The 24,305-nt window shown below is 40.5% G+C and overlaps 1 protein-coding gene across 1 annotated transcript; it reads right to left on the bottom strand.

Moving 5' to 3' along the window:
- Positions 1–1,769: 1,769 nt before the first annotated feature.
- CNRIP1 (cannabinoid receptor interacting protein 1) lies at positions 1,770–18,469 on the bottom strand. Its single transcript, XM_025932382.2, has 3 exons — positions 18,158–18,469; positions 15,974–16,124; positions 1,770–2,781 (listed from the first exon to the last, which is right to left on the bottom strand). The coding sequence occupies exons 1-3, from the start codon at positions 18,334–18,336 to the stop codon at positions 2,617–2,619; spliced, it is 495 nt and encodes a 164-aa protein (XP_025788167.1). The 5' UTR covers positions 18,337–18,469; the 3' UTR covers positions 1,770–2,616.
- Between the last annotated feature and the right edge of the window lie 5,836 nt (positions 18,470–24,305).

Genomic DNA, 24,305 nt, shown 5'->3' with positions numbered 1-24,305 from the left:
GAGATACTTAAAAGGGCTTTAGAATTTTTTTTTAAATTTGTTTATTTTGAGAGAGATAGAGACAGCGTGAGTAGGGGGAGGGGCAGAGAGAAAATCCCAAGCAGGCTCTACTCTGCCGGCGCAGAGCCCTGATATGGGGCCCCAGCCCATGAAGCCCTGAGATCATGACCGGAGCGGAAACCGAGAGTCGGAGGTTTAACCGACTGAGCCCCCCAGGTGCCCCAAGGGCTTTAGAATTCTACTAGCCTAACTCCTTGTTTTAGACACAAGCGGAGACCTACAAAGGTGGTGACCACTTAGGCTCAACCAGCATGTTTGTGGGACTCAGATCCTCCAGCTTCTTGTCTGGGGCTCACCTTCCCACTCTTCTGTGGGAGGGTGTGTGCAGGTACACCAGGTCATATTGCCCCAGCCCTGCGTCATTCTAAACTCAAAAATTAAAGCCTCTGGTTGAAAAAAAAAAAAAAAATTACAGAAGCTGTGATTTTGCTTCCCCTCCTCAAAACCAATACTAAAGCCCTGACAGAGGAGTCACTAGCTTGAAACCTCATTTCACAAATGGAAGTATTTCCTAATCGAATGCTTCAAAAGACTAGAAGATATCATTTTCACGTTTTCCCACCGCCTGTAAGCCTGCATTTCTATTGGATATTCTGGAAGAAAACTTAAGCCTCTGTCTGTAGTAAATCCATTACTTATCTCAATGTTCAAAAAATTGAACGTTGGTTTTTAAAATACAGAGGTTAGGAATGGATTAATGCTTGTATTTAGCAGTTGTAATAGACACTATTATTTTTGACAAATGAATTGAGAAACATACTGCTCTCTTTCAACATCGCTCATGATTAGCCTAAACCCAAGGCATTGCTGTGCCCTGCTGGCGGTACAGCCTCATTACAGGTACGTGACTTAGAGGGGCAAAGGGTTTGGGGCCAGCCTTGCCAATGTGGTTCTACGATAAACGGCTTACACTTCCATTAACCTAGCATATTCCTACAAAGGCTTTGCAGGTAGCAAAAAAAGCAAAGCCACAGCTAACTTTTCCCAACACGGTAGGATCTGTTCTTCCCAAGTGAACATGAAAACACTGTTGCAGAGTAGTTATGTTACTTTTCCAGAAAAAGTTTCTTTCCTTCTCAGGGAATTTACCCTCAAACTGCATGGAGTAAGGGCTTTGTGTCACCTAACTTGCAGTACCCTGGGAGCAAGCAAGGAGGTCTCTACCCTGGTGTACGTGCTCTGTTACAGTAGTGCGTCCTCAGGCTGCTCAGCTACATAGCCAGCTGATGAGACTGGTCGTTGTGGAAGGAGGAGCGGAGAGAAGACAGGGCAAACATTTTCTTTTTTATAAATGTTTATTTATTTTTGGGGGAGAGAGTGAGCAAGCGGGGGAGGGCCAAAGAGAGAGGGAGTTTGAGAAGCCGCAGTGGGCTCCACACTGACAGCAGAGAGCCTGGCGCTGGGCTCAAACTCATGAACCGTGAGACCATGACCCGAGCCAAAGTCAGACACTTTACCAACTGAGCCACCCAGGCGCCCCAGGATAAGCTTTTCTGATTGCTCACCAAGTGCCAGAGTCTCTGCTAACTTTGTTAGAGCTGGCTGGAGTGTTGACTGTCAAAGCTGATCTATGATAAAGTGTGCTAATTCTACTCCAGGTATATCCTCCTTATCCTGCAATTTAGCTGGATTGCTGAATAGGGCTAACCTGAAGCAGTGATCCACCTGCTAGACAGATAGTAACCAAATTAAGAAGGCAAGTCAAGGCATGATTTTTAATACCTTTATTAAGAAATATCAAAAGTTCATTACAGTTGCATACACAGTTTTACAAAGTTCAAGTGAAGGGGAACGTAGGGATGCCATCATATGCATGTTTGAGTACTAGGGTAGCTTGCCAAAAGGGTAACCCTACAACTTCTGTCACCTTAACAGTGGACCCCAACGATGCCTTTTCCCATTTCTGTTAGGCCATAACATAATACCTTAAGTTACTTGAAAGAGTTTTAATGTGTTATAAATACTTCTTAAATATTTGTCCTTTTATTTGTCATTATTGTTCCCTGAAAAAGCTGAGCTGTTTATAGGAAGCACAGCATCTGAGTCCAACTCACTGCTGTTTGTATTACATTTTCACCAAGCCTGCTTAGAGAGCCACATAACATTGCAAGTTACATGTTACCATATTACGCTTGGGAGAGAACCCACAACACATTGTTATTTTTTATTTAGCATTTTACAAAAAAAAGGGGGAGATCACTCAACTTGGAAACAAAACACCACATTCAGTGGAGTCATTAAGAAGGGGATATGTCTGCAATTCCACTGAGCTCCTCACAAGCGGTTAACGGCATGACCGGGAACAACTGGATGCAGGAACACCAACACAGAATACAGAAAGGGATCTTCTTGGGGATGGTACATCACTCACAATCTTTTACGTCAGGAGCATTGCATCAGAAGGGAATTACACTTTCAAAATAGTCGGGGCTAGTAGGTCATCAGCACCCGATGGGTAAGAGCAACGCTGTGGTGTGCCTTGGTGAAGGCTTGTGCTGGGTTATCTAAACGTAGGGTTTTGAAGAGATTGTCCAGCAACATCAGAAAGAGCCATCTTCAGAGGAAGGACTCCTTGTTCACCCACATGAGGCTACGTGTCTCATTGGGCTTGCATTCGTATTCAATGACAGAGAAGGGGCTTCCCCATTGGCAGTGATCTCGCTTGTGGTAATTGTAGAACTTGACTTGCCACACTGTCTCGAAGGTCCCAATGTCAGTGAACTGAGGGAAGAGAAACACGCCCCATAAAAACCTCATTCTGCCACAAGCAACAGGTAAGAGCTAACGGTAGTGAGAGAGATCCTGCATAATCCACAGTAATCAGTCAGGATTCTTTTGGTCTGCAAAGCTTAGGCCTTTATTTTAATGCACTGTTTTCCTTTATTATGTGAGATATTTTCCTGAAAAGCTGTAAACCACTTTTTTCCCCCCTCTGTAGAATCTTATTCCCATTGTACCAGTGGCATTTGCTGTCACACTGTCTTTAATAAAAATAACTCCCCAAATTTATCTGTTTTCCAAATTTAATTATTGGAAACCACTCTTTGAATCTCAAAATTTCAGAGCTTGTTACAAAGGGGGATGAGGAAGAGAAGAGAGGGAATATTCATTAATGATTATCTTTTGGTTTCTATTTCAAAAGACCGTTGTATGAAATAACATATGAACTATATCACTAAACATAAGACACAATTGCCCTTCCATCATTAATTTCAATTCCAGGGGAAAATATTTTCTTAGCATTTGATTGTTTAAGACCCTTCTTTAACTTTTGCAAATACTATTGAGTTTTATAAGTCAGGAATCCAGGCCTATGTCTCAGGCTTTGATTACACATTATCAAAAGCCATATTTAAGTGCCTACTATGTGCCTCACACATATAAAAATGTGTATAAGGTGTGATTCTTGCCCTCAAGAAGTTTGCATTTTACTTCCAGAAGGTACGCCCTGCGGGTCACTGCACAGATTTTTCCTGAGCCGTAAGCATACAATTCCCATGTGGCTAAGAAGAGGGCATAGAATAGCCTAGAGGCCACTGGGCAGGTGCTCAAGTGGCCTGCAGGGTAGCCTGACCCTGCTACTGCCTCCTGGAGCTATTTAGGGGATCTGGCATTACACAGCATGATGCCTGACGTTATTTTCTCCTCTGACCCTCTCCTGTCATGGGAAGGGAGAGGGACTGACTTGGCAGAATTCTTAGACTTGTCAGGAGCCAGAAGACGTGGAGGGTGGCAGGGCAGTGAGCAACAGGAGCCTTATGCTTGAGGCTGCTACAGGAGGAGGATGATCAGGTGCTTCCCAGATGGCTTTCCAAGATGCTCTCAAAATTATATCCTGCACCATTGCCTCATCCTGCTAATTTGATTCCAAAACAAGGTTTGGCTTTCCTTTGAGAAATCTGCCTGACTTGAAACAATGGGTGATATACCTAGAGTCCCCAACTCTTTCCCCAGGTAAGAAAAGAACCTTTTTCTAGTGGATCACGGCTTAACAGTCTAGAGACCTGTATAAGTATATGGTAGCTTTATTCACTATAGCCCCAGGTTGGAATCAACCCAATGTTTCATTACTCACTTGGTGATAAACAAGTTCTGGTATATCTATAAAATGGCATTTTACTCAACAATAAAAAGAAACATAATGATTCAGGCAGCAACAACGATGGATCTCAAAGATGTGCTGAGCAAAAGAATTCAGATCCCAAAGAACACATATACTGTATGATTCCATTCCATCTCCCTCCCTCCCCCCCCCCCACACCTGTCTGTCTGTCTGCCTGTCTGTCTATCTCTCCAATCTATAGTGATGGAATACAACCTATGCTGACAGGAAGCAGGAAGCATCTGGGGTTAGTTAGAACCTGCGGTGGGAGGGGGGGGCACCTGGGTGGCTCAGTCGGTTAAGTGGCTGACTTTGGCTCAAGTCATGATCTCGTGGTCCGTGAGTTTGAGCCCTGCGTCCGGCTCTGTGCTGATAGCTCAGAGCCTGGAGCCTGCTTCAGATTCTGTGTCTCCCTCTCTCTCTGCCCCTCCCCCATTCACACTCTATCTCTGCCTTTCAAAAATGAACAAATGTTAAAAAAAAAAAAAATCAAAAAAGAACCTGCGGTAGGAGGAAGGGATTAATGGTTGATGAAAATCTACAAGAGGGATCTTTTTTGGGGAAAATGTTTTACATCTTGACTGGGGTGGTGGTTATACAAGTATATGTATATTTGTCAAAGCTCATTGATCAGTATGCTTAAAATGGGTGCATTCATTACATGGAAACTACGCCTCAAAGTTGGTTAAAAAAAAAAAGAAATATGGATTTTTAGTGAGCTACAAGGAAATAGATATCCTAAACACTGCCAGTGGGAATTGAATTGTACAGGCTTTAGAAAGGGTTAAAGAGTGAATATACTTGGGTTGAGCAATTCTACTTCTAATTTATCTTAAGAACATCACAGTGATGGGTGCCTGGGTGGCTTGGTTGGTTAGGTGATGGGCTCTTGTTCTCAGCTCAGGTCATAATCTCACAGTTCTGGGGATCCAGCATCCAGCCCCTCATTGGGTTCCATGATGACAGCATGGAGCTTGCTTGAGATTCTCTCTCTCCTGCTCTTACTCCCTCCCACTCCGTCCCCCTCCCCGCTGCATGCTCACGCTCACTCTCACTCTCTAAATAAATAATAAACAAGTAAATAAATAAATAACACAGTCTTTATAGCAGTGAAAACCTGAACACTAAATGCCTATCTTTAAGACAGTTTTATGGTATATCTATGTAGTGGAATACTATATAGAAATTCTAAATGCAAAAATTTATTATTTTTAATGTACATTTATTTTTGTAAGAGGGAGAAAGAGCAGGGGAAGGGCAAAGAGAGTAGGAGACAAAGGATCTGAAGTGGGCTCTGTGCTGACAGTAGAGAGCCTGATGAGTGGCTTGAACTCATAAACCATGAGATCATGACCTGAGCTTAAGTCGGCTGCTTAACTGACTGAGCCACCCAGTTTCCCACTAAATGTAGATATTTAATAAACTTTTTCTATTATTCTCCATTGTTACCTGAACTAAGCAGAGTACCAACAAGAACATCTGGTATTAATTCAATTAAAATATACATATTCATGTTAGAAACACGGATGGAATGGGTTTTATTTATCCTGTATACTTATTTGTATTTTCAAAATTCAATGATTTAGTTTTTATAATCAGAAAGGAAAATTAAGCTAAACTGTATTTACAACAGATATTACCAAATAGTTAACATCCTGAATATAAAAGATTATATGATTAATTAGTAAGCTACTATGAATATTTGGATAAAGCTGGAACACATTCATTAAAAAGAAAAAATAGCTAACATCTGAAAAATCTTCTAATGTAATATTAGGGGACCCTGGGTGGCTCAGTCCGTTGAACATCCAACTCCTGATTTCAGCTCAGGTCATGATCCCAGAGCTGTGGGATTAAGCCCTGTGTCAGGCTCTACATTGAGTGTGCAGCCTGCTTGAGATTCTTTCCCTCCCTCCCTCCCTCCCTCTCTCTCTCTCCCCCCTAGTCATGTGCATGCTCTCTCTCTACAATAAAATAAAAAATTAAAAATACATGTGAACTTTTACAGAGATATTATTCACCTATCAACTTGGTAAAAATTTCTGAATACCAGAAGCAATTTAAGCATCCAACTTCAGGGTAATATAATAGAAGTGGTGGCATATCCATATGATGGATTTATATAACCATTTCACAGGAATTTGGGGTTTTTAATGATGAAAGAAAATGCTTAGAACAGTATCAACAAGCAAAAGATGGATAAAGACAGTATATATACAGTATAAGCTCCAGTATGTAAAATAAGACATAAAAAAGATAGTAGAAAAATATTAACAATAAAGTTTCTAAGTAAAATTGAGTGTTTTTCCATCTTTTCTACTTGAATTTTCTGCAATAAATATGTTACTTTTATAATCAGAACATTTTGTTTTTATTTTTAATGTTTATTTATTTTTGAGAGAGAGAGAGAGACAGAGAGTGAGCAGGGGAGGAACACAGAAAGAGAGGGAGACACAGAATTTGAAGGAGGTTCCAGGCTCTGAGCTGTCAGCACAGAGCCCCACGTGGGGCTTGAACCCACAAACCATGAGATCATGACCTGAGCCAAAGTCAGACACTTAACCAACTGAGCCACCCAGAAACCCCTATAATCAGAATATTTTAAAGGGTGAAATGGATTTATCATCCCTAAAAAATTAACATATATATCTCCCTCACCCCAGCAGTTTTATAAATTCTATCAAGGATACATATATAGTAATGAAAAGATCACAGCTTTGTTGACAGCAGGGTTGTTATAGGAAGAATAAATTGAAATCTCATTTTATAAATGACCAAGATTTTTAAAGAGGGATTATTATTATTTGACCAGCACAGGGCACTGCACATTTTAAGTACAATTGAATGACATTAAGCTATAAAAATATTTTACACATACCAGCTAATCTTTTGAGGAAAGCAGCTTGAGACCATGCTAGGTAAGTGGGAGAAACAACACCGAGGCCTTTCTTGAAATAGATATAAATAAATAAAAGTTGGTTGCAAAAACAAAGATGATTATGACCACAGGGAAGAAAAACCTTAAGGTGTGACACTGTATCTGAATAACCTAAAAATTAAGAAAGTCTCAAGGTAACACAGGCGACCACTGTAGAAATCTGCTGACAGCAACAGAGCTAAAAGATATGGAATGTTTAGGTGCTTCTAATTCATTTTTTTTCCTCTTTTTAAAAAAGGTTTATTTTTATTTTGAGAGAAAGAAAAAGAGAGTGCATGTGAGGAAGTATGGGTGGGGGGCAGAGAGAATCCCAAGCAGCCTCCACGCTGTCAGAGCAGAGCCTGATGTATCTTAAAGGCTTAATCTCAGCTCTTCAGTAGCTGAACGAAATACTAAATGTGTACTTGAACGTCAATGAAAACAGAAACCAGAAAACTGAATTATAAAGTACCTTCCTCTTTAATAGCTGCATATGCTTGGGATTTGTAATAATTTTATTGGCTACTATCATAATTTGGTGAGTCCATACATTATAGCTACTTTCTCCAGTGCCAATACTGGTAAACTGTTTCTCTAAGTCATACATCTCCAAGTCTTTTAGTTTACTCGATTTGGGGGAAATCATTCTTTTTTTTAAAGTTTGAGAGAGAAAGAAGAGTATGAGCAGGGAAGAAGGGCAGAGAGAGAGAGAGAGAGAGAGAGAGAGAGAGAATCTCAAGCAGGCTCCACACCCACACTCAGCACCAGCTCAGAGCCCAACATGGGACTAGATCCCATGACCCTAGGATCATGACCTGGGCTGAAATCAAGAGTCAGATGCTCAACAGACTGAGCCATTCAGGCACCCTGTTTTTTTCTTTCATTAGTACTGGACCCAAGGTCATATTGTAGTTAATTGCTGCTACCTATGCATATATTTCCCCATGCCTTACTTGTCCTAACTTCCCATTAGCCTTCTTCCTGGTCTTTCTTCTGGAGTTCTATTTCCAGGAAGCCTCAACACCTAGCTGAGAATTTCTTCTCCTCTGATATAGGAGCAGATGGGGTCTCAAAAGCTGATATTCTTCTTAAAGAACAGAAGCAACTACACAGGCTCTCTACTCCCTCCCAACCCATCTGTGCCTTCCAAGGAAAACTTACCCAGTCAGGCTCCCTGGGTGATGTGATTTACACAGGTATGATTCTCTGCATTTGCATAGCACTTCTTATTTTATATAATACCTTACATATGTCATTCTACTCTGGTCTTTTGACTAGTTTTAGCATTTCCATTTTACAGATGAAAGAACTAAGATTCAGAGAGGTTAAGTGACTGTCCTAGGTCTAGACTATGCAGCTAACTAACGATAGGAGAAAGTCAAGAACTTAGGTTTCCTAATTCCTATCTGGTAGCTATTATCACTAAACCAAACTGCTTATATAAGCAAATGAGATAAGAGTCAATGGAACAATTTTTCTTTTTTCTCCTTAAGAACATGAATGGATTGTCATATGTAGAACGCTTTAGGACACTACTAGGCACTGAATGTGTGTATCCGCCCCCCCCCCCCAACCGCAAATTCATATGTTGAAGACTAAATCCCCAATGTGATGGTATTTGGAGGTGGGGCCTTTCAGAAGAAATTAGTTCATGAGGGTGGAGCCCTTGTGAATGGAATTAGTGCCCTTATAAAAATAGACAAAAAAGGGATGATGTCTCTATGCTTTTTCATGTGAGGATACAGCAAGAAAGCAACTGTTTAAACCAACAAGAGGGCTCTCATCAGACACCAAATTTGCTAGTGCCTTGGTCTTGGAATTCAGCCTCCAGAACTGTGAGAAATAAATATTTGTTGTTTAAGCCACCCAGTCTACTGTATTCTGAAAGTGACACTTTACTATAGACCTGGACATGTTATTTGCCACTTGTCTGTACAAGTTGCAAGCCTTGGTATATTTTTATTTTACAACTGATATGGAAGAGAAGCATCCAGTTCCATGGAGAGGAGACTCATCTGTCATCTTCAGTAACAAATAAGGAGTCTGAAAAGTTTGTTTTAAATAATATCGATGGTCCTACAACCAGTTGGCCTAGAATCATTAGAGTACTTCTCTCCACGCCACCCACTTCCATTAGGGACATATGAAATTCATATGGGTCACTCAGAAATCCATTGACTTGAGAGCACAGAGCAACATTATATTGATAGAAGCATGATGTTACTTCATTGGTAAACAAATTCAGTATAATAAGCATCTGTGACTTTTAGTGTGGAGTGATCTATCAGTTCCTACTGGATTCCAAGCCTCTCAACTCCTGTACCTTTTGAAGTTTTGTTAGTAAATACACGTTTTCCATTTCTCTTAGTTGAACAGATAGGACTAAAACTTCTGTGAATTATACAGTATGTTTAACTTTATTTTTTTAAAAAAATTTTTTTTTCAACGTTTATTTATTTTTGGGACAGAGAGAGACAGAGCATGAACGGGGGAGGGGCAGAGAGAGAGGGAGACACAGAATCGGAAACAGGCTCCAGGCTCTGAGCCATCAGCCCAGAGCCCGATGCGGGGCTCGAACTCACGGACCGCGAGATCGTGACCTGGCTGAAGTCGGACGCTTAACCGACTGCGCCACCCAGGCGCCCCCAGTATGTTTAACTTTATAGGAAACTGTCAAACTTTTCCTGATTGCACCACTTTACATTCCTACCAGCAATATGAGAATTTCAGTTGCTCTACATCCTATCCAACAGTTGGCATTGCCAGTCCTCTTAATTTTAGTCAGTCCAGTGGTAGAGAAGATAATAAAAAGTAGAAATCAATGAAACAGAAAAGAGAAAATGATAAAGACTATAAGACTCTAGAGAAAAAAAGTGCAAACAAAAAGTATGAAACCAAAAATCTGGCTTTTGGAAGAGGTCTTAAAAATTGATAAACCCTGGGGTGCCTCAGTGGCTCAGCTGGTTAAGCATCTGACTTGGGCTCACGTCATGATCTCATGGTTTGTGAGTTTGAGCCCCATGTCGTGCTCTGTGCAGACAGCTCAGAACCTGGAACCTGCTTCAGATTCTGTGTCTTCCTCTCTCCCTGCTCCTCTCCCACTCATGCTCTTTCTCTCTTGCTCTTTCTCAAAAATAAATAAACAGTAAAAAATTTAAAAAAAAATTGATAAACCGTAGGGGCTGGCTTGGTCAGTGGAGAACGTGACTCTTAATCTGAGGGTCGTGAGTACAAGCCCCACACTGGGTTTGGGGCCTACTTTAAATAAATAAACAAATAAAATTTAAAAATTGATAAACCCCTAGAAAAACAGAGCAAGAAAAAGAAAACAAGTTACCAATATCAGGAATGAAAGAGATATTATCACTATAGATCCTAAAGACTTTAAATTAGGAACAACTTTATACCAATACAGTTAATGAAATGGACAAAATCCTTGAAAGCTACAGGCTATTTGTAGACCTCCATCTACTGAAGAAATTGTATCCAAAGTTAAAAATCTTCCCAGAAAGAAAATTTCAGGCCCAAATGGCTTCACTGATAAATTCAGGCATTTAAGGGAAAAATAACAATTCTACATAAATTCTTTTAGACAAGAGAGGAAGGAACACTTCTCAATTCATTTTATTGTTTATTCATTTATTTATTTATTAAAGATCTTTTAATTAAAAAATTTTTAATGTTTATTTTTGAGAGAGAAAGAGAGACACGGAGAATAGGTGGGGGAGGGGCAGAGAGAGCAAAGGAGACACAGAATCTGAAACAGGCTCCAGGCTACAAGCTGTTATCACAGAACCTGATGCGGGGCTTGAACTCACGAACCATGAGATCATGACCTGAGCCGAAGTCAGATGCTTAACCAACTGAGCCACCCAGGTACCCCTTAAAGACTTTATTTTTTAGTAATCTCTATACCCCATGTTGGGCTCGAACTCACAACCCAGAGATTAAGAGTTGCATGCTCTTCTGACTGTGTCAGCCATCTGCCCCTTAATTCATCTTATGAAGCCAGTTTTATCCTAACACAAATGACAAAGATACTACAAGGTAAATTACAGACAAAAATTCCTCATGGACATATGCATAAAATTTGCTTTTAACTTTTATTTGCTTGAAATATTAATAAATCAAATCTAGAAATAGGATCTTACAACAGTACCAAGAGAGGTTTATCCTTGGAACTCAAGGATGGTTCAATAATTTAAAATCCCTGTAATTCACCGTATTAACAAAAACAAAGAAGAAAAGCCATATTATCATATCCATAAATGGATAATTCAACATTTGGTAATTCAACATCCATTCATGATAAAAATTCTCAGCAAACTGGGACTGGAAAGAAAGTTCTTTAATCTGACTACGGGGCATTGATAAAAAAATCTATAGTTAATATCACCCTTAAAGGTAAGAGAATGAGTTCTTTCCCTGTAAGATTGGAAATAAGGCAAGAACATCAGCTCTTACTACTTCTGTTTAGCACTGTGTTGAAGGTCCTAGCCAGCACCTTAAGGCAAGAGGGGGAAAAAAAAGGGAAAGTAAAACTGTTTCTATTTATAGATGAACAACTCTGCAGAAAATACTAAGCAATATAATAAAAAGCTACTAAAATTAATAAGTGAATTTAGCAAGTATGTAGGATACAAAATCAATTTATAAAAATTACTATATTTCATTAAGAAATATGCTCGCACTGAACTGGTATTATTTTTTTAATATTTCACCAACTTTGTAGGTGAAAATTGGCATTGCACTATTTGTAGGGTTTTGTTTTTTGTTTTTGTTTTTAACAATAGTGAAATCAAGCCATTTAAAAATATATACATTGGTCATTTGTATTTCCTCTTCTGTGAATTGTTTGTTTGTTTGTTTGTTTTTTGCTTATTTTTCCATTTGCCACATCCCATGGTTATCTTTTTCTCACTGGTTTCTAAGAATTCTTTGTATATTAAGTTACAGATCTTGCCAAATGACTCCACAGAGCTGACATGAGGAACAACTTTTCTATTTGGTAAGATTGTAAGGCTACCTACCTCTGTGCACATAGCCTCCTAACAAGCTCCTATAAGTCCCTGCCCTTTTTGTTCCTTCAAACTCCCACCAGCCTCCCACTGAAGAGGGCCAACAAAAGGGGAATGGGATGATTTGTGCCAACAGAATCTCCACCTGGACTCTCTCCTTGGAGGGACTGAGTGGGGCATCAGTCACATTAACGTTCAAATCAGTGCTGGTGTTTGAAGTGCACGTTGAGAGCTTTAAGAATTGGGTATCACTTTATTCACTCTCAGTGCTGGGGCCTCTGGAATTATCTGAATAAACAGATCACTGCCATCAGCCTAAGTCAGATATCATTTGACTACTTCCTGCCTTCAGCTTCAGTGGGTAGTAAAGGGCTGTGAAAAGTCACTAATGGCAGCAAGCAAGGTCTGTGTGGGCAGTGGCTGAAAATCAAGGCAACATAGCTTAGGATACTATGCATGTTACAAATAAGTTTTTCACCAATTGCTATTTGCCTTTTAATTTAAATGGTCTTTTAATGATGGGGTGCCGGGTGGCTCAGTCAGTTAAGCATCCGACTTCGGCTCAGGTCATGATCTCACAGCTTGTGAGTTCGAGCCCTGTGTCAGGCTCTGTGCTGGAGCCTGTTTCAGATTCTGTGTCTCCCTCTCTCTCTGCCTCTCCCCAGTTCGCGCTCTGTCTCTCTCTCTCTCCCTCAAAAATAAATAAATGTTAAAAAATTTTTTAAATGTTTTAATGAAAATTTAACTTTATGATGTTTGACAGAAACTTTACATTGCATTTAATCAAAACTTTCAATTTTTAGCTTTGGATATCTTCCATTTCTTTCAGGTTTAAGTTAATTCTTTTCATGCCAATTTTTTAAGAAGTTGACTTTTTACAGTTAACCCCTTGATCCATCTGAAATATATTTTGAGGTATGATATCAGGAAAGAATAACAGTGATTCCCCACCCCTCCCCCCCCCCCCCCCCCCCGCCAAATAGCCAATAATCCCAGCATTATTTATCCAAAGATAAAAAAAAAAATACTTTGAAGTAACTTTACACTTCTAATAAGTTTCTCTTGTATACCCTTAATTCAGTTTCCCTTGCTGGATTCACCTACTTGATTAATTGGATTTACTTGGACATTTCAAGACTTCCTTATTGTCTGTGAAAGTGTGGTTGTGTCTGTAATTTACAATACTTAAGCTTGAAACACTGATGACAAAAGTCATAAAATAGTGTTAAAGGCTATGTGAGGCTTTCATTACTAGAATGAAATTTGAATTTAACATTAAGTCTGCTGACTTTATCAGGAAATCTTCTATAACTTCAATTTTTTCCTTAGAATCAGCCTATTACAGATACCACACAAGTACATGGACAATGCTCATGACCAGTGTGGTCATTGTTGGAACAATCAACTATCAAGCACTTGCTTCTAGATGTGGGCATTATAGGTAAGAACCTGGGCTTTACCACTGGGACTCAAAACATGCTAATACAATCTTAAATCCTTTGTAAGATGATCTATAGTATAAACATATAAATCAAGTTTGAATGAGCAGAAAGTTAAATAACATAAAATCTAAAATTATGGAAAGATCAAAATAAACTGTCAACTCTGGAAAAATAACTTTCTCAGTTTTAAATAGAAGAAATCATAAAAGAAAAGGAGAGATTTAAATGTAATTATGTTTCTTCACAATGGAAAATTAAAGTAAGCAATAGTGAGAGAAATACGACAGATATGACAGATATAAAAAAATCTTCATGAGAACTCCACTTTTTTATTTTACTTTATTTCATTTTATTAAAATTTTTTTTTAATGTTCACTTATTTTTGAGAGAGAGACAGAGCATGAGTGGGGAAGGGGCAGAAAGGGAGAGATACAGAATCTGAAGTAGTCTCCAGGCTCTGAGGGGTCAGAACAGAGCCCGACGTGGGGCTCGAACTCACAGACTACAAGATCATGACCTGATCTGAAGCTGGGTGCTTAACCAACTGAGCCACCAGGCGCCCCTTACTTTATTTCATTTGAGAGAGAGCGAGAGTGCTAGCAAGCATGTGAGCAGGGTAGAGGGGCAGATGGAGGTTAGAGAGGGGAAAGAGGGGAGAGAGAGCGAATATCTTAAGTAGGCTCCACATTCAGTTTAGAGCACAATGAGGGGCTCTATCCATGACCCTGAGATCATGCCCTGAGCTGAAATCAAGAGTCAGATGCTCAACCGAGCCACCCAGGCATGCCCTAGGACTCTGATTTTTAAAAAATAATCTTTGATAGAAATATTGACAAAACATGAAAGAACCAATTTACACAAAAAGAAAATTAAATGTTGAAATGTTCATTCTTGTAAATTATAGTAAAAAGTGTAAAGTAGAAAATGTATTATTTTTTAAACTAATTCCCCATTATGTCATGATTATAGCAGACATAACTATATTGTAGACATAACTATATTGTAGACATAACTATATTGTAGACATAACTGTATTGCTGGTAACATTGTAAAGTGAGTACATACAACACTTAAAAAAAAAAAAACAAAAAACAAAAACAGAAAACAAATGGCCATATGTGGGAACAGCCATAAGGATTTCTTTTGGCCAAATAATATTACTCCTATTGAGGTAGTTATATGCACAGAATTATTCATCATAGCACTTTTTATGATGAGAACAATTGACATACCTAATCTCTGGGGAACAGTCTCATCATTATGACATAGCATTATACAGTCTTATGTTGCCATTAAAATTATAACAATGAATATGTATAGAATGTTGCACGATTATATAATAAAAATGACTGCAACTCTAAACTATATATATGTGAAAGGTAATCTGAAAATCAACAGAGTCAAAATGTAGGGATTACTGTTGATTTAAAATTTTTCTCGGGGTGCCTGGGTGGCTCGGTTGGTTACATGTCCAACTTCAGCTCAGATCATGATCTCGAGGTTTGTGGGTTTGAACCCCGCATTGGGCTCTGTGCTGACAGCTCAGAGCCTGGAGCCTGCTTCGGATTCTATGTCTCCCTCTCGCTCTCTGCCCCTCCCCCGTTCATGCTCTGTCTCTCTCTGTCCCAAAAATAAATAAACGTTGAAAAAAAAAAAATTAAAAAAAAAAATACATAACATTTAAGTACGGTTTATTTTAGGAAGTAAAGGGTAGTTTATTATTGGAAAGTTTATTATATAATTCTTACATTAATGTATCAAAGTAGATCAATTATCTCCATAGACGGGAAAAGGAATCAGATAAAATTCAACACATCTCCCAACTAAAAAAAATACCTCTTAGTGAACTAGAAAAAGGATGCTTTAACATGATAAATATTTAAAACTAACATTGTACCTAATAGTAAAACCCTGAAGACAAGGATACCTCTTACCACCATTAGCATGCAACACTATTCTAAAAACATTAGCCAGTGCAGTAAGGCTAGAAACAAGATTCAGAAAATGACAGTTATATGTAGATTATGACTGCCTATCTGAAAAACCTAAGATTAAATGAAAAATTTTAGCAAGCAAATTTAATAAGGTGGCCAGTTACAAAATACATGAACACATATTATAAAAGCAATACATTTAAAACAATGCAGTATTAGCCTAAGAATAGACAGATCAATGGAACAGATTAGAAAGTGTGGGAAGAGATTTAATATTTTTGCCATATAAGAAATTACTAAGAAACTGACCATTGAAGAAGCACGGATTATTTAATTAACTGCATTGGGATATTATAGACAAATAGATTCCAATATGAAATGATGAATTAAAATAATATTTTATAATTTCATAGTGTTTCCTTTTATTTCTTAAGGGAAGATAGTGACTGTTTTCTTTTCCATGGTTTCCATTTGCCCTGACACCCCCATACAGGTCTTACCGGCATTGTGATCTGGATGGGTTGCCGTTCTCCACTCTTGGTTGGGGCCACACCTTCCGTGTCATATGTGCCCGTGTAAACAATTCGGTCACCATCAGGCTCTTTAGACTTCAGCTCCAATGGGACAAGCACACCACCAATGGAAATGTTCCTGCAATGGACAGAGGTTAACTATATATGGTAGGAATTAGCTTAGGTACCCCATCCTGGTCTGGACCACACCCTAGGCAGGAATCCTACTGGGTTTGGCTAAAGGAGACATTCTGGTGTTGTAGAAAGTTCTGAAAAGTCAGGAGTCTTGAGTTCTCCAACTAACCAGTCACGTGACCCTAGACCAACTACTTAAACTCTCTGGACTCACCTCAGTATTCTCATCCAGAACACTTGTACAAGGCTGAGTCAGACTCCATCAGTCCTCCTCTATAGTTTGTCATTTGTGGGGCTATGAAAAACTTACCTATACCCAGCCCCATTCCCGACCCTAGAACTTAGAATTCAACTGGTTGGGTGTTGTCTGGGCACTGGTAAATTTATCTTAAAGTTCTCTAGGTGATTCTAACGTGCAAGTAGGGTTGAGAAACACTGAACTAGTTATTTCATGATTTTTTCTGTTCCAACAATCAGAGGTCCCATGATTTGGGCTACTCAAAGCCAGCCACAGAATCAGGAATTCTCACTGACATCATTCCTTTGTGTTAAGGTAGTGATTCTCAAGGTATGTTCCTAGACCAGCAGTGTCAGCATCACCTGCCTAAAACAAAATTTTAAGCTCTACCCTTAGACATAGCAAACTGGAAACTAGGGTGGGACTCAGCCATCTGTGTTTTAATAAACATTTTAGATGATTCTGACAGACACTCAAGTTTAAGAACTACTAGGTTAGGGCAGTAAAAAAAAAAAAAAAAGACTTGATAAAATTAAAGTGTAAATAGAAAAAATAGTTGTCATTAACACATTCATTTTAGATTAGTTTAAAAAAAATAGAGAACCACCTTGAAGAAAACGTGTTATAGAACAGATAACTTGGGAGAAGAGGTTGCCAGGAAAGATGGGAAAGGAAGTCTGGATCATATGGGGATGCACAGAACTCTGGGAAATGAAAGTAACCAGTGCATGTAGCTGTGGGGGACAGTGACAAGTAGATGGGCCAGAGCACCAGAAACAAACCAGTTTTGTTCTAGGTCCTTGAATTAGGGCCTGATACCTAGAACGCCAATACAAGTTTATTGAATTTAATGACTACAGATGACACTTCAGCTATACAAGGTATCTGGTGGATTCAAAACCCTTCCCCGCCCTGCGAGCTCAGCACATGGTAGATATAGTGTAAGCTGGTTTATTTCCCCTTTCCATATTAAACTTCACACCATGCTTTTAAGTGGAAGCTGAGAGGTAACAGATTCCATCCCTAGATACTTCCCCATAAACTACTGCACCATTCTATACTGAAGAAGTCTACTGGGTGAACCAAATTGTGGTAGCAGGGGAGAGATAATCCCTGCCACAAATAAACCAAGAAACATCCTTTTGTGGCAGGGAGGTTGCTAATCCCAGGCACCATCACCAGGATGAACAAACAAATCAGGAGAAAATGAAAAACACCTGGCAAGGAAAACCGGGAAACTAGGCCCAAGCAGAGGAGGCTGAGCTCGGATTTATGGCTGCTACTCCAGCCCCAAGGTTTCCAGTCACAGGGCTGATGGTGGAGTAGGGTGCATCCCTTAGGGAACCCCAATAATCATCCCATCCCCGCCTTTACACCTCATTCCTCAGCCCTTCTCGCTCCTTAGCTTCGCGGTTGGCTGAATCCGGCGAGTCGACAGGGCTGGGATTGCGGTAGGTGAACCACCCGGGATGCCTCGGGGTCCGCGCCGAGGGCTGGGCAAAAGGGATGAAAAATTTGCAAGAAAACAAACCCTCGGCTCAACCCTGGCTTCCTGACGCTGTTTTAAACATCCCTCCCCGCAATGGGTGGAAGGAAGCGTGAATAGGGAAAGTCAAGCATAAAACAGAGGAGGGGACCAAAAAGAGCAGGGAACTGACCTCTTTCCCCCACCCTTGGGCCCGCTGGGCGCGACACGAGGCCAGAGGGACTGGGGAGAGGCTCAGGCTGTCCCGGGGGCCTCAGTCCTCCGCGCGGACCCCTAGCGGGGCCGGGCAGCCGCGGTGCGCGCGCTTACTCACTCGACCTGCAGCGTGGTGGGCTTAATCTTCACCTCCACCTTGTAGGAGGAGCCGGTGAGCAGCTTGATGGTGCGGTTCTGGCCGAAGCGCTGCCCGTCCACCTTGAAGAAGACCGGGCCGTCGTTGGGCTGGATGCGCAGCGCGATGGAGAGGCGCACGAGACCCGGCAGGTCCCCCATGGCTGGGTGCGGGACCGGCGCGGAGGCTCCGGGGGGCGGAGGACTGCGCGGGCTGCGACCGAGCGGCTGGAGCGTGGGGGGCGGAGAGGAAGCACTGGGCGGGAGAGGGTGGTGGCGGAGAGGAGGCTGCAGCTAAGAGCCCGCGCCGTCGCGGCCGTTCGCCCTGGGTTTTGAGAAGCAGCTCCTGAGGCCGTGGCCTCCCGCCCCACTCGGCGAGGAAGCGCGCCCGGGAGATAGCTCCGAGGCCCCGAGCTGCCCCATCCCCCGCTCCGGTGCTGCGCCCTCCGCGCACTGATGGGTTCGCTCCAGCCTGCAGGCCCGGGGCAGATCCGCGCAGCTGGGGGCGAGAGAGTTAATCCTGTTTACGCACCACAATCCCCTTCAGCTGGGGAAGAGGACATTTAGGCTCCTCCTAGAGCCACGCGGGGCGGGCGGAGAAGAGGATTGGGAAGGAGGAGGTACTGGGGTGCTGGGGTTAAGCGACACTACACCAAGGACCGAGACCTCGTAATCTGGATACCACTTCGGTCGACTGAGAGCTGTGGACACCATTGCTGGCGAATCGGGGCACCAGCCAGGCAGGAGGAGGCTGAGAGGCGAAAAGGAGACGGGAAGCGGGGCAGGAAACCGCTAGCCAGTGATTTAGATGTCAGGAAATATGAGTCCTTCCAAAGCTTGGGGGAAATGGCCGAGGGAAGGCGCAATTCCATCTAATGTGACCAGCAAACTAAACTGGATTAGAAATGTGTGCAAGGAAAAAAAAAAAGAAAAAAGAAAATAACCAATACATATTCAAAGAACTCCACCTTCTTGTAGATATGTATTTCTATTATGTATATCTTTTTCTCAAGGATGACACGGTGTAATGAGTCGCGTATATTTACATAAATCTTGAAAATGAGCTAATAACCCTTGTGACAATGGCCAAGAGGAGGAATTGGCCACAAGATTATTGGCAGGGCACCCCTTGCGACAAGGCAGAATTTAGATTTCCTATTGAGCGAGATTGGAGCGTCTCCACGGGAGAAGTCGGTTGACAGCTCATGATTTGGGAAGCAAGAGGAGACCAAGGGTATTAGGGCTGTACTGGAAATGGCTTCGCAAAAAGGGAGGAAGCACCTGCTTCAGCACCACCTGGGTGGATAGTACCAGAGCCACTGAGCACACCTGGGGAATGGAGAAGTTGGTTGGTGAGGACGAATGGGAAGGGAGAGGTCTGTGCGGTAGTTTTTGTTCAACCAGGTTAGTATTGCTTTTCTTTAGAAATAACATCATCTCAAAAGTGATTTGTTTCCTACATTAAAGCTACATCAGCTTTAACTCTCATTTCGCAGTTGTTTGCCGTATTCCCTACACTACTCTTGAATAATATTAAATTCTGTCAGGCTGCAGAGTTTTGTGTGATTGTTCACTTCTCTACATTGATAAGTTTGTTGACCATACCAAAGTTGTTGACATTAAATAAAATCCCTTTAAAAACCTGATACATATGTTCCTTACATAAAATGTACTTTGGTTCCCCAATAAGATTTGGGGGCAGGAGCTCTTCTTCAGATCACCCAATAATGTCTACCATAGTGTCTTCTGCAAGGATTAAATATTTGCTAGTTTAACCAAGTTGTTCAGACTTCACTAGAAAGGAGGGAATGAAGCTGGAGGGATTGACTTGAAAATGTTCCTTGGCAGCAGAGGCAGTTTATGTAGTAGTTAAGCCCAGAAACCCTACAGTCAGACTTGTTAAAACCCTCACTCTATCACCTTGCCAGCTGTGTGACCTTGGGCAAATTTCATAACCTCTTGGAAACGGTTTTCTCATTTGTAAAAGGGGTAGAGGAAGAAAACGTTATCTCTCTGATAGGGTTATTGTGATAATCAAATGAGATGACGCACATTCCAGTGCCTGACTCTAATATTAGCAATTAATATTAAGTGGAAATACAAATGGTCAATAAACATATGTCAGGATGCTTAGTCATTTCTAGTAGAAAAGCCAGGGGAATGCAAACTAGGGCAGTAATATCAAACTTTTTTGTTTGTCTATCAGTTTGTCTATCAGTTTAAAGACTTAAAATTCAGTGATAGTAAGGAGGTAGGGAAATCAGCGCTGTCATAACCTGGTGGAAGAATATAATTGCTACAACCTTTTATTGGAAGTAATTTAATGAATTTATTAAAAGTTAAACTGGGGCGCCTGGGTGGCGCAGTCGGTTAAGCGTCCGACTTCAGCCAGGTCACGATCTCGCGCTCCGTGAGTTCGAGCCCCGCGTCGGGCTCTGGGCTGATGGCTCGGAGCCTGGAGCCTGTTTCCGATTCTGTGTCTCCCTCTCTCTCTGCCCCTCCCCCGTTCATGCTGTCTCTCTCTGTCCAAAAAAAAAAATAAAAAATAAAAAACGTTGAAAAGTTAAACTGTAAATGGGGCTCCTGCCTGGCTCAGGTAGAGCATGCAACTTTCGATCTTGGGGTTGTGAGTTGGAGCTCCATGTTGGGTGTAGAGATTACTTAAAAAATAAATAAAAAATCTAAAAAATTTTGTTAAAGTTAAACCATGTATGTATGTATGTATGTACGTATGTACATTGCTGGGTCAGCAATCCTTTTAAAAACCAATTCTTCAGAAAAAATAAAATCATCACTACATTGGATATATGTAGTTTGGCTGTTAATTGCATCATTGATTGTAAAAATCAAAACAAAGCATAAACTGAATGTCAACCAATAAATTATTATATACCCATGCTATATAATTTGTGCCACTGTTAATATAATAAATTATATGTTGTATTAGCAAACACATATGCTAAAACTGTTATTGATAAAAGTGGGGTCAGTACACAATGGCAAAGTGTGGCAGGCCAAGGGCAAACACTTTTGTTTTGTTCTTTGCTGTAACCTAGAATGCATAGAACAGTGCCTGGCACATAGTAGGGGCTCTGTAAATATTTGTTGCATTGAATTTCTGTCCTTGTTTTAAACATGTTCTTATGTAAATTCTCCCATATCTTGAAAAGTAGTTAGGCCCATATGATTTATCTGAAGTAATGTAAACTGAAAAAAAAATCTAATTGCAAGGAATATCTATAGGATGATAGTATTACAAAACACTAAAAAAAAAATTGAAACCATATAAATGTGTATCTGTTTTTATTAGTCCTTTAAAAAAGAGTTAGAAGGTACACAACAAGCGTAATGTTGGTTACTCTGGTGGATAGGGACTGGAAAGAGGGTGATACTCTTTTGGAATTATTTTAAAGTCATTTTGGAAATTTTAGTTTTCCTCCACTTTTAGTTCAGCAATGCCACAGTCTCAAGTCAACTTCCACCTGTGTGTTGAAAAGAGTATTGGATGTGGAGTAAGATGACTCCAGTTTGAATGATGGCTCAGCCACTAATTAGTGGCTTTATGCAAAGCGCTTAAGATCTTTGCATTTCAATTGTCATTATGTGTAAAATGGAAATTAAAATATGTCCTTCCCAACACTATGAGAATTAAATGAGAAAATGGAAAACGTGAAAAAAAATAAATTACTTTTCAAATATGAGGTGTTACAGATGCTGGGCAAAATGCATTAGGAATAACATTTTCAGAATGATAAAATGCAACTTCTTAAAATGGAATTAGTAAATGTAAAAGTAACTGGAAATTTTCTTATTTTTAACACAAATTTTTAACACAAATTTCTTATTTTTAACAGAGTCTAATGGATCTGTGTTTGTATCCCAGCTCTGCTGATTATGTGCTAGTGACCTTGAACAAGCCAAGCTACTTAACCTCTCAGAACCCTAGGTTTTTCATTTGTTCAATGATAATGGTAACATATATGATGCTCATAGAACCCAATGAGGTTATATAAAACAAGCAAGAGTATCAGCTACATATAGATAGTTAATAAAGTGTAGCTATTTTTATTTGAAAAAATTTTTTTCATGTTTATTTTTGAGAGAGAGAGAGAGACAGAGAGACAGAGCACAAGCAGGGAAGGGACAGAGAGAGGGAGACACAGAATCTGAAGCAGGCTCCAGGCTCTGAGCTGTCAGCACAGAGCCCGTCGCAGGGCTCGAACGCACAAACCGCAAGATCATGACCTGAGCCTAAGTCAGATGCTTAACCAACTGAGCCATCCAGGCACCACCCCCCCCCCCCCCCCCGCCAAATATTTTTAAGGTCTCTGGTGTTATTATCTCAAATTGATGACTTTAAACATTGTCTATCAACAGGGCAACCATTATTATATTCTTTTGGAAATTGGTAAATTTAGCCCGAGTGAATGGTGGGCTTGACAGAGGAACCAGGCTAGCAACTTCCCATATTCACTATTTCAGTCTCTGTGTTAAATTCATAATAGGCTTCAAAAAGCAATCAGCATTATGACATAAGACATAGCTCTGTGTGTGTGTGTGTGTGTGTGTGTGTGTGTGTGTGTATACATATACATATACATATACATATACATATACATATACATATACATATACATAAAATCCAATCCCAGCATGCTTAGCTACTTTCTTTTTCATTCAATCTATGTTCAGTTTTTAACACCTGCAGGAGCTCTTTCTTCCTTCCTTTTTTTTAAAAAACATTAGTATCAGTAATTTATGATGTGCCAGACTCCTCTCTCCTGCTCAGACTGACTCAGTGGCAGAGATTTTAACTAGTTTACTGTCTATTTTATTAAGACTCCCTCTCTGAGTTTCATTTGCTAGACTTGAAGGCAAAGCCATTCTCCCAGACCATTTCTGAAGAATGCAGGTCCTACTTTATGCCCAAAGGATTTTGTAGCCATGGTGATGAGCAACAGGCCTACTGTTTGTCTGCTAGACTCTTGGGGGAATCTGGTTACCTTCTCATGCAGTTAGTGTGCAGACTCTGGCTCAGTGATGGTGATCCTAATATCAGTTCTTGCTTGCATTTGTTCTGGATCAATTTAGCATAAGAATTGACATCCAAATAAAACTTTTGTTAATTCCTGCCATGGGTGTAATCTGAAGAACAGTACTCACTTTTTGTTCACAAAATAAATATTCAATTAAAATTAGATTTCATAGAGATACGAACCTTTTAAAAACAATTGTGATTAAAATATGCATAATATAGGGGCACCTGGGTGGCTCAGTTGGTTGGGTGTCCGACTTTGGCTCAGGTCATGATCTCACTGCTCGTGGGTTCGAGCCCAGTGTCCAGCTCTGTGCTGACAGCTCGGAGCCTGGAGCCTGGAGCCTGGAGCCTGCTTCGGATTCTGTGTCTCCCCCTCTCTCTGCCCCTCCCATGCTCGTGCTCTGTCTCTCTCTGTCTCTCAATAATGAATAAATGGTAAAAAAGTTTAAAACATATGCATAATATAAAATTGACCATTTTAACCAGTTTTAAGAGTGTACACTTCTGTGGTATTAAGTACATTCATCATTGTGGAACCGTCACCAACATTCATCTCCAGAATGGTTTCATTGTCCCCAACTCAAACTCTGCCTGAGTGAGACACTAAGTTCCCATTCTCCCCTCCCCCCCCAAACTCCTGGAATGCTATTTCACTGCATCTCTGCATTCCTTGTTCTGTCTTTGTATTCAGGCCCCTGATCAAATGTTAGCTCACTAGAGAGGTCTAAATTTAGCCCCCATGCCATCCCCCTATTTTATTTTATTTTCAGAACATTTAGCATCTCGAATTATAAAATATACATTTACTTGTCCACTTGTACATTGTTTCCTCCACCAGCATATAAAAACCTTTAGGGCAAAGATTCTATTCTGTTTACAACCTTCTTCCCAGTACCTAGAACTGAACCTAGCAAATAATAGGTGCTTAATATTTGTTGAATGAATCAATGAATGACAGTTTTTCAGAATTATTTGTAATTAACCCATCCACCAAGGCCTAAGTCAAGTCTTGCCTTCTTCCTAAAGCTGTTACTGACTAGCCCAGCCCTCACCAATACTCACTGCTCTTCAAGTCCCAGAGCAATCACAATAT

The sequence above is a fragment of the Puma concolor genome, chromosome A3 (assembly GCF_028749965.1).
Source record: "Puma concolor isolate L17-30 chromosome A3, mPumCon1.1.hap2, whole genome shotgun sequence".
In the NCBI taxonomy this organism is placed as follows: domain Eukaryota; kingdom Metazoa; phylum Chordata; class Mammalia; order Carnivora; family Felidae; genus Puma; species Puma concolor.
Note: the sequence above shows the minus strand (reverse complement) of the source record. Positions and strands in the feature narration are given on the sequence as shown.